The 17,994-nt window shown below is 43.7% G+C and overlaps 1 protein-coding gene across 1 annotated transcript; it reads right to left on the minus strand.

Moving 5' to 3' along the window:
* Positions 1 to 1,418: 1,418 nt before the first annotated feature.
* Positions 1,419 to 10,516, minus strand: LOC144132801 (U20-hexatoxin-Hi1a-like). Its single transcript, XM_077665461.1, has 5 exons — positions 10,361 to 10,516; positions 9,000 to 9,051; positions 5,546 to 5,576; positions 3,399 to 3,656; positions 1,419 to 1,859 (listed from the first exon to the last, which is right to left on the minus strand). Exons 2-5 carry the CDS (start codon positions 9,027 to 9,029, stop codon positions 1,684 to 1,686), a joined length of 495 nt encoding a protein of 164 aa, XP_077521587.1. The 5' UTR covers positions 9,030 to 9,051; positions 10,361 to 10,516; the 3' UTR covers positions 1,419 to 1,683.
* Between the last annotated feature and the right edge of the window lie 7,478 nt (positions 10,517 to 17,994).

Raw genomic sequence — 17,994 nt, forward strand, 5'->3', positions numbered from 1 at the left:
TATATTCGTTTATGAATATTGTGTCTAATACAGAGTAAATATAACATTATTTGCAGGAATATTTTTCTTTACACGTCAATGAAGAACGTATTCTTTGCATATTGCGAGAATGAAGTTGTCCTTAACGTACTTCTGAGGAAAACGGGGCAGTGGCTCAGTGGTTAGCGCGCTCTGCTATTGGGTCTGAGGACCTGCGTTCAATACCCAGCTGTTTTAGGAGCTGCGTTTCAGTGTAGGCGAAATGCAAAAACTGCCTGGGTTTTGTGCGACGAAAGTGCACAGAAATGAACCCCAGGTGATCTAAATTAATTCAGTGCTCTCCTCTATGGCGCCCGTCGTAGACAAAGTGTCGCTTGGGGATGTTACAACCAACAATTTACATTTTGTACTTATAAAAGCTACTAACACTTACCTGCAAGGTATTGTGAATGCTCAGCGCTAGTCACAATACGAAATCGTTGATGATGAAGCTAACGCAGAGGTACAATGATTGTGTTTGTCTTCCGGGAAGTATGCATTACATATTTTATTGCGTAGGATTTGGTGACACATTTGAGAATTTGAGGATTTGCACAGAATTGAGGATGCAGTCCTGCGGCGCTTTTGTGGCCAGCTTTCAGAGAGTTTTTGGCACTTCATTAAGCCGCCGTAGGTTTGTGGCTCACGCCTTCCGCGCGAACTTTCCTCGCAACACGCTTCCCGGCCACGTCCGGAGATGGTTTTCCCTCTAATCAACCCGCCTCACATTTGTTGCTCTCGTCACCCGCATACGGGGATCTTATAGCGGAGTGGGTTTGCTGCAATGTCCGGAGAATGTTCGTCCGTGTTTTACACGCTCGGCGTTAGTGGCTCTCGCCGCCACTGCGCACGCTCGTAAATTTTGTCCCCGTTCACCGACATGTTTAATGTCCCCGTTCACCGACTTAATGGGCAGAAATCGTTTGTCAAAGTTGATACTTAAATGCTAAGCATCTTCTGAAACATTACCAGGGCTTGCGACTTCCCGATGGTCAGGCGTCGTCGAGCTCATCACTTTATTGCGTCTTACCTGATAATTGAACCTATCGGTGTTCGCCAAATTCAATGTCATGTAAATCAGCGTGTTGATGTGTGCTAGGAAATGGTATTGCGAGCTAGAAATCGCAGATTATGTCGACAATTTTACAGCCCTGAAGTTAGAAACTCACCATGGCTAATGATATGGTTACATGTAGTGGTGCTTATTTCCCGGCGATCGCAATAATCTTTTTGCTCCCGGGAAATTGCCAAACCAGTTCCAGCACAGATAGGGTAGATGGAATTTTCTCATATGTTGAATTGCGAAAAAAGCCACACCACATTACTTGAGGGGGCATTCATCGCGCTTTTTTTAACAAAGCTGACGACGCGCTCTTCCCAGAAAAACAAATCTTCTGAGCTTCGTTGATTTCTTTGGTTTATTATATAACCCGAAAGTCTCGATGATGTACAGACAAATTCAGTGCGCGAAAAAATACATTAGAGCGACCAGAAGAAAACGGCTGGAACCCAACGCTGCAGCTTCATTTCGTTGTGGTGCGACGCGCCGTGACGATCGAAATCGGTGCGCAGGGAGGCGCTACAGTCGCAGAGTGAACCAGGGCCACTACGCTAGCTGGTGCCACTGCGTGAGCCAGAGGTGCGGTGCCTGCGAGAGCTGCCGTCCTAATGAGAGCCGCAGGTGGTGCGGGAAAGATCAGAGGAGCATCCGCCGGGCTGCTTGTTGCCAAGAACCGCTCCCGTGTCGCTGTCCACGCACCAGTGCTGCTGCGTGTTGCACTGCACCGGGTTGAACTCGCCAGATGTGTTGTTGCACCGGGGCTCGTCTCCCCTGCTGGTAGCTGCGGGCGGAAGGCAAGCTTCAGGTCTACACTAGTGGTTAATCTTCAGACTCATAGCGTTGGTTATTCCACGTACGGAGATGTATTTCTCCGCGCAAACGTTCATGTGCGCGGGGATGCTACCCCAATCTAACGTTCAGATAAATGAAAGCTGCATAAACAAGTGCCGCCCGCATTTCGTACGATGAGTGTGGCGTCAACATTCCCTAAGGAGATTGCGTGAGGTCTATGTGTGCAGATTGATAAATATGTAGTTTACGTTATGTTTTCCGTCAACCCGAATGTGTACATTCGCTTATGCAGTTATACATACCTATTCAATGACTATGGTTTTGCTATATCTACAGCGTTCTAATTGACCACCCGTATTTCACGCCTGAATGCATATTTCATGCTTATGAGTAAAAAGCTCGTGAAAGCGACAAATTGGACTCAAACTTTTACACGGCTTTCAGAAATTTAATCTTAATTTGACAACCCGAGCCGTACAGCATCTCAAGCTGCTCCTTTTCTCTTACATAGGAAAATTATTTGCACCAAGTTTGAAGATTTTGGATGGTTATAATTTATATTTCGCGGCTAGGACTTCCTAGCCTAGGACCGACGGGAAACAAAGAATGATCACGGCAAAAAGGACATTGTTGCCTAAGTGCTTAGTAGTCTACTTATAACGCTTGTTATTTTCTGATGCGGATCGAAATTGCTAGAAAATTCACGCCTTGTTTTCCTGTATTGCGCAAAATCATATAACTAAATAACGTGCCAAATTTTGTGTAAAAAAAGCTTACGTCCCGCTATTTCTGAAACGAATGCATAGCAGAGAGCCTCGTTCTTCAGTCAGCTTGAGTTGAACTGAGCGAAGGACTCAGTACCAAAAATGTCGCTACAAAAGCAATTTCCCTGCACCTTTTTAATTTCACATCGTGCATGATAAATGGAAGACAAAAACGACTGCTAATAATTTCAACCTAAAATTCCATTACTAGGCGCTTACCGGAAGCCATTCTTATATCATCTGAAAATCCGGAACTCGCCACGGTTGATCCGTCCTTCAGTTATTCAGATGCTCAACCCGGATAGATCATCAAAACAAGAACGCTCCGTATTTCTACCGAGTCATATTGCAAAACGGCCGTGTGCTGCGGGATGTCAGCGATAGCTTCAGGACCCCAGGTGGTTGAAATTAATCCGGAGCCGTTCACTACGACGTCCCTCATAGCCCAAGGGTAGCTTCGAGACTTTAAACGCAGCGTACAAGCATTCATGAAAGCCCGTGTCTCGCGCTGTAATTCTTCAAGTTATTTTGTGTCGCACCAACCGCCTAAGCCGAAAGAAGCTAACCAAACGCAAAGCACCTGAAACACCATGCTCCTATTTGTACCAATGGCTTGCTTTGGGCAATGATCACGACACTAACAGTGACGGTGAGTTATGGGGTTCCCCAGCATTGCTGTTTCAAAGCAGACGGCAAATCCTAGATGGACATTAATCTCCTTATTAAAACAGAAAAGATTAAAAGTGCACACTGCTTTGACTTGCCTCTGCTGCGCTCCCACTCGTAGTGCTCGCGAACGCAGTTGCAAGACTTCAGTTTCCTGGAGGGGCCCTTGATCTGCCCGAACTCCCGGTCGTAGCAAGCGCAGAAAGGCCTTCCTCCTCGGACGGTCTCTCCGAAGCACTGAATGGCCTTGTATTCGCCGTGCTCGTCGCATTCGGGAACGAGTAGACCTGTCAGGTTTCGTGTCGCGCGCTGTTCGTTGCGGCGACGACGCTGGCAGTCGGTCTCACCGGTGTGAGCTGTTTCAATAAAAGGGAACTGGTTACAAACCACATTACAGCAGGAAACTGAGCTTTGCTTTAAACGCAGGCACACGATAATGAGAAACTGCAGTATATCATCTGCCGATTGCGAAACGCTAGACCTCGTCAACGTTCATACCCCTTGCATAATAAGCAATTGTGCGAACTATTTGCCTGCACTTCAATTGATGTTTGTCTGTGTGGATACATACATGAATGCATTTATTCATTAGCTCATTGATAGAGTACATGGTTGGAACTTTCAAAACAGAGCATTCGCTTTAATATAGTCGCCTTTTCAATTTAGATGCTCTGGCTTAAAGGGACTACTTCAATAGATTAGCTTTAGGAAGTGGTCGCTAAGTATCAGGGACACATGTCTTCTTTTTTTTTCATGCATGTTTTTTTTTTTGCTGTCACCCCCCGCCCCCCTTTCTAGCTGTATTGAGCTCGAGCGAAAAAAATTATTTATTTTTAATGCTTCCTTTCATTTTGGCTTTAACTCAACGTATGTTGATACGGGTATTTTTGTTCCTCTAAATAACTGTAGGCGCATTTGCGTTAATTGTTGTTCTCTGTGCTTGAAGTGTGTGTGGCAGGTTTGGCCAAGCATGTAATTTCTTTTCCGGGCAGTCCACTACTAATTGACGATGTCTATTTCTGTCTAAATAAAACTTCTGTATGGTAGTGTTGAAGTGACCATTGTTTCTGTGAAAATTATCGAATCCCGTTTACTCGAGAAAGAACGTCTCCGTGGAACTGTCTTTGAAAAAAAAATCCAATATGTACCTGACGAACTCCAGTACTGCAAATAAACAGTTCTCACATTTTGTCATAGCACCATTGTCACTGCTTAACTGTGGCATAAGGTAGATCGGTCTGTTCTTAGTAGCTTCAAACACATGAAAGCATGAGCTAATCAGTAACATTATTTTCTTTAAGTTCTTACACTTTGAATAACAGCTGTCTGCATGCCACATTTCTAGATATAAACAAATGCGGCGAAGTTAAGGAAATAAAGATGCGATTGCCGCGAGCCACTGTATGCATATATAATTCATAATCTTCACGGAAGAAGAATTAGGAAACTATTCAGCTTTTGTAAAAGATATGTTTGTCTACATACCTTACAGCTATGTGCACCGTAGGCTATATTTACGTATGTATGTCTCTCTTCCTATGCTACTGGCGGCCGCGAAAGAATCAATTGCACGTTGCTTCCAACCAGAACATAATTCTTCGGTATTCATTATGTGTATTGTAAAGACAGCGCTATCAGAATAAATTGTGAGAATTTGTAGCACGGAAGGGATGGTTATAAAATGAGATCTTTTGAAGCGGCACTGCGCATATTCGTATAACAGGCGGATTTTTAAAATGAATGCAAGAAAGCTTTTCTTGTTCAAATAACCTACAGGCCGCTACTGAAGGGGTGATGTGAATTGCGGTCTCCTGTTATTTATTTAACCAGTTGAAGTGCTTAGTAAAGAAAGAAGAAACTGCTGCCGATCATATCCTGCACACCCGTTCAAGCCATTCGTCATGTTTTGCAAACTGTTATACAGAAGCAAAAAAGAATATTGCGGCGCATGCATTGGGAACGGTTGCCAGAAAGGCATAATCTATCAGTTCCATGTACTGAAGGACATGAAAAAAAAACTACAATAGCGTCTTCACGTAATTAGGTGCTGCAAGAGAAATGTATTTGGGATCGCCCTAACGTAACTCACTAAAGGCCACCTTAGTCAAAGTCAAAACCGCAGCAGAACACAGCCACGTGTCCAGCGCGGCACTATGCCTGAAAAAGACTGTCAAATCTCGCCATTCAGTGAACCATGCCCTATTGCCGGCGTTAAAAATTTGATAATCTGAAAATTATCACTTACCGCAGTAAATGTAGCCGATTAGAGCCACGGTCTGTAAAGAAATAAAAAAGATCTTAACGCTGTGATCGGCAGCATAAAGAAGTGAGCTACTGGCATGCGTAGCTGCAAGCTACGCATTTGTTCCTGAAGCTGCCCGAGGAAAACCCTTTTAGCGGAAAGTTTATGAAAGTAATGGTTGAGCAATTATCAAGGCATACTAGAGAAAAAGAATCGTGTTGCACAGCACGCTACAAACCTTTTAAAATAACCCTGCCGTTATCCGTCTTCGCCTGAATAAAATGAGTAGGGTAGTTCGCACTCAGAACTAATAATCCCATTAATGAGCGAATAGCGAGGAACTGCTCAAATATTCGTATAATAATAAATGACGCAGGATAAATGACTGTCAGATACTTTTAAATTGACTCTGCCACTTTCGCAAATGACAGTTGCTTTATAAGCCTATGAGGCGGAACGTATGCGCCCTTTTCAAAGTCACGTGTTACATGTATATCTGTTACGCTTAAATGGCTGCATGTGATAACGTCTTTTTGAAGTTCTTTGAATGTAACATGTAAGATGAATGCGACATTCAATCATAAGGGCAGCGCCATTATTTCCAAAAACAAATTTTTTCGAATGATATCGCCGGAGCAAAATGAATTCATTATTCAGCTTTTGCGTACAAATGTTAACGAAGTAGTTCAATTGAATTTTGTACCTACTGCATAATTTGTCTACACATTTCGCGTTTTCAAAGTGGTTTGCCGTACGTGCACTTGAAGATTCCTAATCTTAAGGCTATTTTAGCGAATCCGACCAAATAGCTTTATTATGATTTCGACATGGCTTGATTGGCTTTATGATACCGATGTTGACTGACTTAGACAAACTAGTGAATCATGTCAATTCAAAAGCTGTGGAACTAGTTTCTAATAAATATTTTTTTTAAGTACCGCATTTAGGCGCCCGGTTGCTCGAACATTATTTTTTTATGTGGCTACGTGCTACTTATACGCGCTATTTCCGCTAACATCACGCATAATTTTTATAACCAAGCTTCTTGTGCTATCAAGATGGCACTTAAAGCATTGTAACACCATTTGTGGAGACCTTCAGAAAAGAGGCATCCCATGTTAAGTACTAAGAGAGAGAGAGAGAGCTAATTTCTAGTAGACATTTATTCAAATAATGCAGCTTAGCGCCAAGCCGTAATTAAAGATTTGTAGCTGCTCATTAGTCAAATTCGTGTCACTTTTTGCTCGTTCAAAACGCAGTTCCCCACGGTCGCGTCACTACAAAGTTCGGACCATCGAGGGCTCTTTACGAAATAAGCGCGGGAAGAGTCGCCCACGAAGCCACGCTACACAATGGTGGGTGTGTCACGCTACCTACTATGTACAACCCAAGGACTCTTTTTTTTTTCACCAAAGCTACATTGGCGCTCAGAGTCCGCTGCCGCTCACTGCTTGCTTATCCAACTGACATAAACGCCGCTATGGAGACTGAAATTCAGTCAGCACGCAGTCCACAGACGGACGTGTAAAGGTGGGGCTTCCTTTGAGATTGTCAAAGATGCGCCATGGTGAAAACTTACTGAGTCACAGCACCGAATTTAACTTTTTCGTATTATTCGAAGAGCCCTATGTTGCAGATGGGACAGGCATAGATGAAAGAAACACACAAACACTCTCTGGTAGCGAACTGTGTTTCGTACATCTAGCCATGTTCCATATTCCAGACTAGCGCTTTTCCTCCAATACATGACATACGAACAAGCGCCAGTCTTAGCCCTTTCGCTCTGTCGAAATTCCGAAAACTGATATCTGATAAAAACTGATAAAAAGGGCCACAAATGGGCTTCTACCGCGCCAGGCGGATTTAGGGTGGCTTGACGGCGGAACTTAAACCCGATCCGTCAACGCAACTGTTTGTTGCAAGTCCTTTTTCCCAAGAATCTCACCCCAGAAGAGCCGAGCACATAGCCCGCGGAAATTTTGTATCAATTTGAAAACCGGTGGGTACCTGGCGGCACTGCGGATCGAAGCCAGCACTTCCCGAATGCGAGGCGGGTTCTCTACCACAAGCTACAAATGCGACACGCTACAAATCTCTAATTGCAGCATGGCGCCCAAATGTAATAGCTGAATAGCTAGACATTAAATTCGTTAGCTGTATTACTAGTCAAGATGACACACCTGTCTTCTGATGTTCTCAAAAAATGGTGTTAATATGCCGCTAATGCTATTGGTGTAGCACAGAAGCCTAGTTTCAAAAACTTCCGGCTAGCGCTCGTTGAAACACCGCATATACCTGACACCTAGTTACTCTCAGTAATCATGCTCAGCACCGATCGCCTAAAAACCTACAGAGAACGCTGGGTTTCCTCCAGGCGTTCCATGATATCTCAACTTCATCCGCACTTAGAGAATAGCATAAGGGTTGTTAGGTCAGGTTACCCCGTTTGCTAACTCTGCGGGACGGTCTGTTCAGAAGTTGTTTTTATTATTAAATATGTTTTTCAACAATGACCGTGCTGGCGTAACCAGAAATTCTGGATAAGCACATTTTTCAACGAGAAACAGTTTATGAATGCATTTTATTCATATAATGTAAGATTTTACTGTAAAAACTAATATTTCCGCCGATCTCCGTTTTGCAGGCTTGTATTTGTTGCATATTAACGTTTTTATACTCGTCAAAAAACGTTTCTCATTGCTTTTCTGTGACAGTTTTACCTATTTGGTACAACAACGCTTAAAAATATTGCACTGTTGCTTCTCAGCTAAATTTCATGTCCAATAATCATGATCTTGGGCACTACAGATGCCGCGTTCTCATTATTATCCCTCGATTACTCGCACTGCCTTAATAAAGAAACTGTATGACCATTTCGCCATAGCCATTTCATAGGTAGAATTTTTAGGTAACTATCTAGGTCACGGTTCATCATAGTGACAGGGATCTTAGGCTAGTGACATGGATTCTAGATCAGCCAGAACTGCGCCATTTCTTTCGTCATGACGACCTACTAGCATTGCAAAATTAACTTTGCTTCTACCGAAAAAAATAACGCCTTGGTCACCCAGTGAATATTTATATAACAAAATTGCTATGGACGCCATTGTTGCTCATTGCGCGGATAACAGAAAGCGATTCCCTTGGAAAATTTAGGTTGCTACTTTATCTGAAATTTAAAGCTAGAAGAACGACTCGTCCTTTGGAAACGCTTGTACCCACAACAAAATGAGAGCACTACAAGTCCCCAGATGTAGGAATTTTCGATATCAGCTACGCCCAAAGCGTTGTGAACACCATGTTACTCGCCTGTGGATGCATTAATGCAATTTGAGAGTCGTTTAGAATAAGTAAGTAAAAGTAAACATTGGAAGTTGAAGATGTGTGTTGTAATTTTCATTTACCTATATAACTTTTTATTAGGATTGAAAATGCAAACTGTGATCGAGAATCTTACCACGATTACACAAGGCACGATCCGGGTCATCTTGAAGGGGTCTCTGTTATCACTAGAAGAAAAGATACGGGTGTTTTAAAGAAGCAATTTCGAAAACCCTCTCCACTGTTCTAACGTAAAGCTAATCCCGGAGATTTTCCCGAAAGCAGGCTAGACACTACATGTAACAATCAAAAATAATTTCATTAGGTTTCGGTGCTGAAAATATTTTTTGTCAAAACGTTTTGACGGTTATTCAACTTTTTTAGAAGTCGTCGAGTTTTTTTAGGCTTGATAGCATAATACCAAATATACTAATTGTGCATACGCTTGGGTTTGCTTTATGAAAAGGAATTCTTTTCTGTTCATAAAACTATACTGACATTGCACCATCCACAATCACGGTATTCTACCACATTATCGAAGATATTAATGTTATTTAACAATCTCTCGCCTCAGATCACAATCCTTATGTCGATATTCAGTAGAATCTGACACTATGGAATTCTCAGTCAATTATTACTAGGCAAAAGCAAAATAAAAGAATTGATTATGAACCGGCAGCTTAACTGAGCGTTCATTGCAGTGTTCGTATTCTGTGCTTTGATGTCAGCCATAATAACCTAGACCATGCATGAATTATGTTAAGACGTATACAAAGGCTTCTCGGTTGCTCAACCGGACGGGACACGGCAGAAAATTCAGGAGAAAAAAATTATGAAGACGACGACACAGCGCCCGCTTTTTTTCTCATCCCATTCATTACTGTTCGATGCCCTTTTCATTGACAGATAACCAATCAACTTCACTGCATCTGCATGCCGCTATACAAATATAACTTTGAATGTTATGCCTACCCATAATATTGCGATGTCGCTACCCAGCAATTCAGGAAAAAAGCATTTTTGAATCGGAAACCGTTTATGAACGCATTTTTTTTCTTATAAGGTAAGATTTCACTACAACAATAAATTTATCCGCAGATCACCCGACAACACTCTTGTCGTGTCTTAATATTCAGGTTTTTGCTGTCATCAAAAACGTTCCTCATTAGTTTTATATGCCAGTCTTAACTCTTCGGTGCGAGTGGGCGGAGACTCTTTAAAAGAAAAATTTTGCTACATATCAGAATAACACACCATTAAAAGTGTCTTACAATTTTGAAATTACCGAAATTTTTGCCCGAGAAAGCTGGACTTGTCTAAGAAACATCTTTTTCTTTATGGCCTGCTAACTGGCCGAAGAAATTTACAGAGAGCAAGTGCTTAAACGGCTTCTCCATCTGCAGCGGGTTCACAAAAGTAAGACTCTCATCTCGTGCCTCTGCTGCAGGCGAGCGTGCCCTATTAAGACTGCCGAGAGTAAGAAACTTTGACGCTTACATTCAGTGCAAGTTAACCGACGCTGACGCCCGTTCCCTGCCTCTCCGAGGGTTGCTTGTAGAGAACGCCGCCCGAGCGTGCCGCTTATGAAGGACACCCGGGGAACCGGTTGTGTCGTCAAGCGGAACGAGGCGCCCATTATCTTGCAGCCGTAGGAGAGGGCACAGCATCGGATCGTGTGCGCAGGGTGGCGATCACCGGAAAAATGCCTGGCTGTAGATTCAAGGCGAGGACGAAACACTGCTAGCCATCTCCTCCTCACACTCTGCTTTTCTGCTACAGCTGTGTTTTTTGAGAGCAGCAACAGGCCCCGAAGGGATACCCCCATTCTAGTTTAGGCGCTTTCCAGGAGGCTACAGATACGGTGCTATCCGAGATGGGTGTGTGAGCTGGTTTTTCCGAGGCTCTGAGTTGGAGAGTACTGTTCACTAAAACACAAGAGCGCGTCGTCTTCCCTCGAAGTCTGTCTGCCACGATTTGACTTCTTCGGAAGTGAAATGAAGCTGTGCTGTGGACAGTTGGAAATGTCACACATATACAATAAATCGTCTCTTGGCGAGCGCATGGCCAGTGACTCCTATTACTTTAAATTATATTTTATTGAATATTGCACTTTATGGTATACAGTTTGGCTTCTATATACACGGTCGTGTTTTCAAGAAGTAAGCTGATTTCGACAGTTTCATATTAAAACTCTCAAATCACCTTTCGTCTCTTGGCATTAGAAGATACGTGATGAGGAGCAGTTGAGGGTATTGTGAAGTAACCGCGGTGGCTAAGTGGTTAGAGCTCTCGGCTATGAGCCAGAGTTCCTGGTTCGAATTTGGCCGTGGTGGCCGCGTTTCGATGGAGCGGAAACGCAAAAGGCGTCCGTGTCCTGTGCGATGTAATTGCACCTTAAAGATACATAGGTGGTCGAAATTATTCCGGAGCCCCCCACTACGGCTACTCTTTCTCTCTTTTCTTCTTTCACTCCAACCTTGATCCCTTCTCCTACGGCGCGGTTCAGGTACATATCGAGCTGTAAGACACTTACTACGCTTTTTCCTTTTCCCAGAAACCAATTTTCAATTCTCATTTTCGTGAAGCAGTGTTCCTTACCCTTAATACCAGAAGTGCTCTCAACTTACCCGTGTCTAAAATAACGAAAACATGATTTTTCATTTTTTGAGCTTAGGGAATGTATGACAGGTGCCATTAGGCATTAAAAATTTGGAATACATTTCGCTTCAAAATAATTTTGATAACTTGCAAAATATATGCTGGGCGCTACTTGAAGTAACTGATAGTTGATAAGTGGTACAAGTCTGTAAACAATTAACATGAATTTTTCAACTACAAAATACTGAACAAGGTTATATGGTCACTGTTTGGACACAAAGAAGGGAATATTTTAGGCTTGCTGCCATTTTTTCACTCAGAAAGTGTGCACGCCTTTCTAACACACATAATAAAATCTGGTAATGAACTAAGAGATTTCATGAGTTCTCCCAGGCAAAACACAGCCTTGGTTCAGGCAAAAGAAAAGAACTTTTTAACTGCTGCTAGTGGTGTGTCTAGAAGGCCTGAGGTAATAAGGGTTCATCTACGCGAATGTTTGGAGGAGGGTACGGTACGAATAGGATGTGCCTGTGCTGCGTAACCTTTGCAACAGCGGCCCTGGAAGTTCTTTTTTTCATTGTTTCCTTAAGGCGCGAATTTGACGGAAAACACTTAGTCTACGGTGAGCTTCATTTCCTTGTATATAATGATTGTCTGGAAAGCGAATTATTTGCTTTTTTCTGGCCATAAATCTTTAATTCTTTGAGGTGCGTATCTAACTTTTCCTTTTTCGTGCAGCATAATTTTCCTTTCCTTATAGCAGATTACGCCGCAGGCTAAATAATTACGAGTACTGAGTAGAAGGGAGCATAATTTCTAGACGACACCGAACATTGCCTTTACTTGTCTTCATGTGCGTTTTTATCAGTCCTACCTGTTCGTCCTAAACGCTGCCCTAAGCTAATAATTATTTTCGCTACTTCTATAAGCTTAATTTACCAGTTTTTCTCCTTCTACATTGACAGTGGTCTTCAGCTACCCAGTTTACGTTCGCTGAATTAAAGGGTGTTGATAGTGATTGCAGTTCTGTAAAGGCGGAATGAAAAACGGACGCGTACTGCGACTTGTTCGTCCATGATATAGGAACACAGGCCGCTGAAACTTGTCCGGAGTAGTTCCTTGTGAGATCTTTCATAGCTTGCATGCAGAATCAAAACCTTAGCCGTTACACAATATTACTGTTCTTCCTATTCGAGGTAGTATACCACCATGAAAGAAAGGTATTAGGCTTATTGTGTAAGATAATCGTTTCTAGGGACGATCACCGACCGGTATACAAATGTAAATTCTCGCCACCTTCTTCATGGGCGAAAACGGCGTTTAGCAAAAAAAAATGAAATCTGCGCCCCCCCCCCCCCTTCTTCCAAGCGAACTGACCCTCGCCTCGACAAACAGAGGGGCGGTAGGAGGAAGAAAGAAAAAAACGACATACACCACTACTGTGAATACTGAGAAAGCGGCATGATAAGCAAATCGCCCCGACGAGTATCAGCGGAGATGGAGGTGGCCTCAAGCGGATGGAAGAAGCACTCTGTATCCTGCCTCGACACGTGCAACGCCTCTCCTTCACTTACCTGCCAATCATTTAAAAAATGTAGTGAAAAAATATTGTTTAGTGAATGAAGTTCGTATTTCATTTCGGTTCATTCGTCACTCACCCGATCCGGCCTTTTATATAAGTCTGATGTTAAAAGCTAGTATTAGCTTTATTGACATTCTCAAGACATTATAGTTGAAAGTTTAGAGAAGTCCAATGGGTGACCTCAATGCTCATCACACCATGTGAGGAGGCGTTATGATGGACTTTAAGGGAAGACAGCTTGTGTCCGCATCTGACCATGACCTCCAGTGCCTGAATGACGGAAGCCCAACCTATATTCGATGGGTGACTTATACCAGCTGCTTGGACTTGACATTCGTTTCACAGTGCCTTACCAACAGCGTCCGGTGGTTTTCGGATGAAGAAACCCATGGCAGCGACCATGTCCCAACCTATCGGATTATTACCGGCCATTCCACAATTTCCCCAGTCACGTGTAGGCAAACCACTGCAACAGGGCCTTCAAAAGCTGATCTCAATTTGTTACTGCCATCATCGTCATTTATTAGATTTAAAGAAGTTCTTTCTATGACAAAGCTTTCGAATTCTCAGCCTGTTTACTTCTAGCTAAAATTCGGATGTTGTTTTCTGCAGCCTGCTCATCTCATACCCCCGAACAGCGCCTTACGCACGAGCAGCAGTTCACTAAGAACTGAGGAAACATCTTCTAGCCCGTCTTGATTTCAAATGCCCTTGAATATTTTTTTGAAATCTAGCTCACCTTGAATGTGCTTTGCGTACGTGCCAAAATGATTTTGTAAATGCACTTGCTTTTTGGCATATACACTTTCTTTCGCAGTTCGTGAACCAGTAGTTTAAGAGTTCAGTTCTGTATGCTATGTTATTCGCGCAGGAAATGTTTCAAGCCAAAACAGTGCAATATTTGAGTTGTTCTTGCACCTTACGAGGAACCTACTCTAGACACTGGCGCGCACAAGGACGCGGGCAAACAAACTGATTGCGTTAGATTATCTACAAGAACTGCTGAATAACACTCACCTTTGAATCGCCCGGTTTAGTTTGCGGGACATCTCCATACGATACGCGGCTTCCTTGGTGACTTCTAAAAGAACACACTTTATGAAATACATCGCATAATCGCATTCATGAGTGCCATGACGCCTGTTAACGCGTCAGTGCTTAAGCGAATGTTCGGAAGGAAATACGCGCGCGTTTGACACTAATTCAGGATTGGCAGACAGGGTTTTGATATCCCATGCTGGTCTGTGGAACGAAATTCATTATGCTCAATATAAACTGTGACTATAATATGGTAGCATGATTAAAACGTCATTATGACGTATATGAATATAAAGTAAATTACTTACACAAAAGAGAAAAATGCGGTATGTAGTAAGGTAATGAACCAATGAGCCTTGACTTGCGAGTCACACACTCTACTCCTAGGTCACTGAGCCGCGTTCGTTCGACATAAATAAGAGGAGATCATGTGTTTCTTGTTATGTTTCACGTGATGCAGTATGCCAACGGAAGCATGCTAATCAATGCGTGTGTCTAGAAAAAGGTAAAAATTAAGAAAGAGTGTAGCAAAAAACCAAAACCGCTGTCGCATCATAAATTCAATCCGGAGCTTAAGTGTCCCCTAATATTGTTTTATTATCGACGAGCACGAACCCTCTTGCACGTTGGGCTTGAGTATAGACGTAAGTGAGATGGCACCAGAGGTGGGAAACCTCATGAGGTCGACCTCAACCTCAAAATGACCTCAACATCACGTCGTGAGCTGAGGTTGAGGTGAGGTCAGCGACGGCTCGAAAATTTGTGTGCGTTCAACAAATCAGACCTCAACCTCAAGCGCGAGATTGAGGTTGAGTGAGGTCGTCATTCGGTGAGGTCGAAAGTTTGAGTTCGAAATTTTTGCAGTTGCCACGTCTTACACAGACCAGTGTCGCTTCCGAAGCTGAGTTGCAGGGCACCGCCGCAATGTTCATGCAGTGACGACGCTTGGTGTTCGGTTTCCCCTGTTTGGACAACCGGATGCCACAGTGCCCTCTTAGCTTCCGGTGGTGCGCCGTAATGTGCGTTCAATCCTAGCCTACAGGATCACGCACCCCTCTGGTCTTCCCGCAAGGAGTGTTACTGTCACAGCACGCCACTCTCCCTCCCCTTTGCCCCGTTGGCGTAGCATCCGGCTGCCCGCCGCTCGGCTCAAACTCCCGGGAGCCCGCAAAACACGTAACTCGCGTTGACCCGCGATAGCTTTGTTTGATGCAGCAAACAATTAAGTTCAATCCAACAAGCACGCAATAATTTCATCGCAGCGCGGATGGCCCCAAGCAAGACTGCTTCGTGTTCATGCTCGTTGCCGGCACTTACGTCATGGCTCTTGCCTTGCAGTCGAAAAAAGGGGATCCTGCTGTACATTACAAGCTGACATAACAGAAACTGGAGTAGTCGGCACAGGCGAGGTAATGTGATTCAGGTGGTTCCTAACAATGACACCTGCCGATTAGATTTAAAAAGCACGAAGCCAGAAAAACCTGTAACACCGTCGAAGCCTTTGATCGGTGACTTCCCCTTTCTATTCTCACACTAATTATGTATATTCCTGTTCCATAATGCAAGCAGATACAAATATAATTTCTTTTTTTAACCATACGAATAACCTCTCTCTCGTCTCATGTTCCTTGTTCCTTCTCGGAAATTCGCTTATTATGCAGAAACACCACAACACGAGGCGAACACACAAGCATAGCGGTGTTGCAGCGGCGAAAAAATTCAAAACTATAATGAATGTATGATGATGTGGTTGTTGATTCCTTTTCCTTTTTTTTAAGCAAGATGTTTGAATGGAGCTGATCACATGCTCGCACTCTCCTGCTGGGTTGCGGTTTCAAACCTTCCAATACGACGTTTAATGGGGCACACTGTTGTTCGCTTCGGTTTTTAGTGTGCCATTTTTGTTCGTACGTCTCTAATCATTCTCTTTTATTTCTTTTCTCGTATGGGATCAGTTAGGTTGGCGGACTGCTTTGCAGAGGAGCAGGCACTACACGTTATTTTTCCTTTAACTATTTTCCTTTAACTATCTTAAACGGCTTCGCTGAATGCTCGCGCGGTGCTCGTGGGTAAAAAACATCGATGATGCTGGCATACCATTGATTAGTACAGTTTTGAAGGAAAACAAGTGATTGCCTTCAAGCAGCTTGCATAAAACTGGTTGACGAAATTTACCCAGAATTCTGTTGAGGCGTATGAGTACTTAATAATAATTGGTTTTTGTTGGAAAGGAAATGGCGCAGTATCTGTCTCATATATCGTTGGACACCTGAACCGCGCCGTAAGGGAAGGGATAAAAGAGGGAGTGAAAGAAGAGGGGAACAAATAGGTCCGTAGTGGAGGGCTCCGGAATAATTTCGACCACCTGGGGATCTTTAACGTGCACTGACATCGCACAGCACACGGGCGCCTTAGCGTTTTTCCTCCATAAAAACGCAGCCGCCGCGGTCGGGTTCGAACCCGGGAACTCCGGATCAGTAGTCGAGCGCCCTAACCACTGAGCCACCGCGGCGGGGCAAGTATACTTAGGCGGGTTTTTTCCCCCGGGGTAGGAAGAAGGGTGGTAGGTGGGCTGGGGGGGGGGGGGGGGGCGCTTTGGAAAAAGATATCGCTGCAGGAAAAATTAAGCGGAGAGCCGTGGTGATCCTGATAGAGAGAGTGCTTCACGCTGCCCATAATAGGCCAGTTGTTTTGACCCGCATGATTTTAATAGTTGGCACAGTGTTCCAAGGCGTAATCTAGCCCTTTCGACCAAAATGCCGTACGTTCACCGAGTCATCGGAGATTTCCCAGGATTTCGAAACCGTTACCATCACCACCTGGAGGGAAGCAGCGCCAACGGGGGAGAGTCTTGACCTCCCAGGTACATCATCATCCTTAATTATTAGCTGAAGGTATTCCTATTTTCCCGCACAATAATTGTCTTCGGTTGCAGGGTAAGGTTCAATATTTATTTAATATTCTGGCAACATTTAATTTGGTAGCGGTATATCAGACTCCCCCTGGCTCATAAGGATACCCTGTTAGCTTCATCGTCGATGCGATCATCTCGAGTGTCAAAATCATGTGTGTTGCATGGTATTTGTAGTATGATATACATGAGAACTGGCGCGACTTCCTGCTGGACAACCCTAATGTTCTTAATGGGGGCCGGGTTGTGGGCACTCTTTGTAATGCCTCATGAGCTTATATGTAGCAATCTGTGATCCACATGGATCTTGAAATGGGGTGGAAGAGAGTTGGATGGGGGCCTGGTATGACGAGAAATTACATCTTTGTAACTTGAGTAGGTGTAATGTCATATTACAGCGCCGTCACGCGACTAGGTTTTATGGCACATTCTATCACCGTCACGTGACCTGGTATCACGTCATACTCATTTGATGTCATCACTAATAATACCGATTAGTCTTAGCGTTACCCAATTATATTAATTAGCATTTATTAATTATGTGACGTCATCATAATCGTCGCGTGACTCGTCGGCTCGTGAGGTCGCATGGTGCCGTTTCTTGCGGATACTTTTTTGCGGATATGGCCTGGAAAGTGAGCCACCTAATCCTTCTGCATTAATAAAAGAAGCCGCTCGCTTCTACAAAGACATAAATTCAACGTGCCTCTGCTGGTGTACTACAGTCATGAGCTTGATAAGTGTTTTCGAAACCAACACACAGAGGACTGAAAAGAGCATTCTCGCTATGTCGGATAGAGCAAGAAAATCGAAATATACTGATATGCGTCTGCATAACTGTCGCATTGGAATGTACATCGACGAGTATCGTGAATACCTCCCCCCCTACTCCCAATTTCTGGTAGATGGAGTAAAAGGGCTGTGTTTGTCAATTGCCAGTTATTGCGTGAATGAGCGAGAGATTTCCAATACGAACAAGTATGCACGAAGCAGGTTGCCAAG

The sequence above is a fragment of the Amblyomma americanum genome, chromosome 5 (assembly GCF_052857255.1).
Source record: "Amblyomma americanum isolate KBUSLIRL-KWMA chromosome 5, ASM5285725v1, whole genome shotgun sequence".
NCBI classification, from domain to species: Eukaryota; Metazoa; Arthropoda; class Arachnida; order Ixodida; family Ixodidae; genus Amblyomma; species Amblyomma americanum.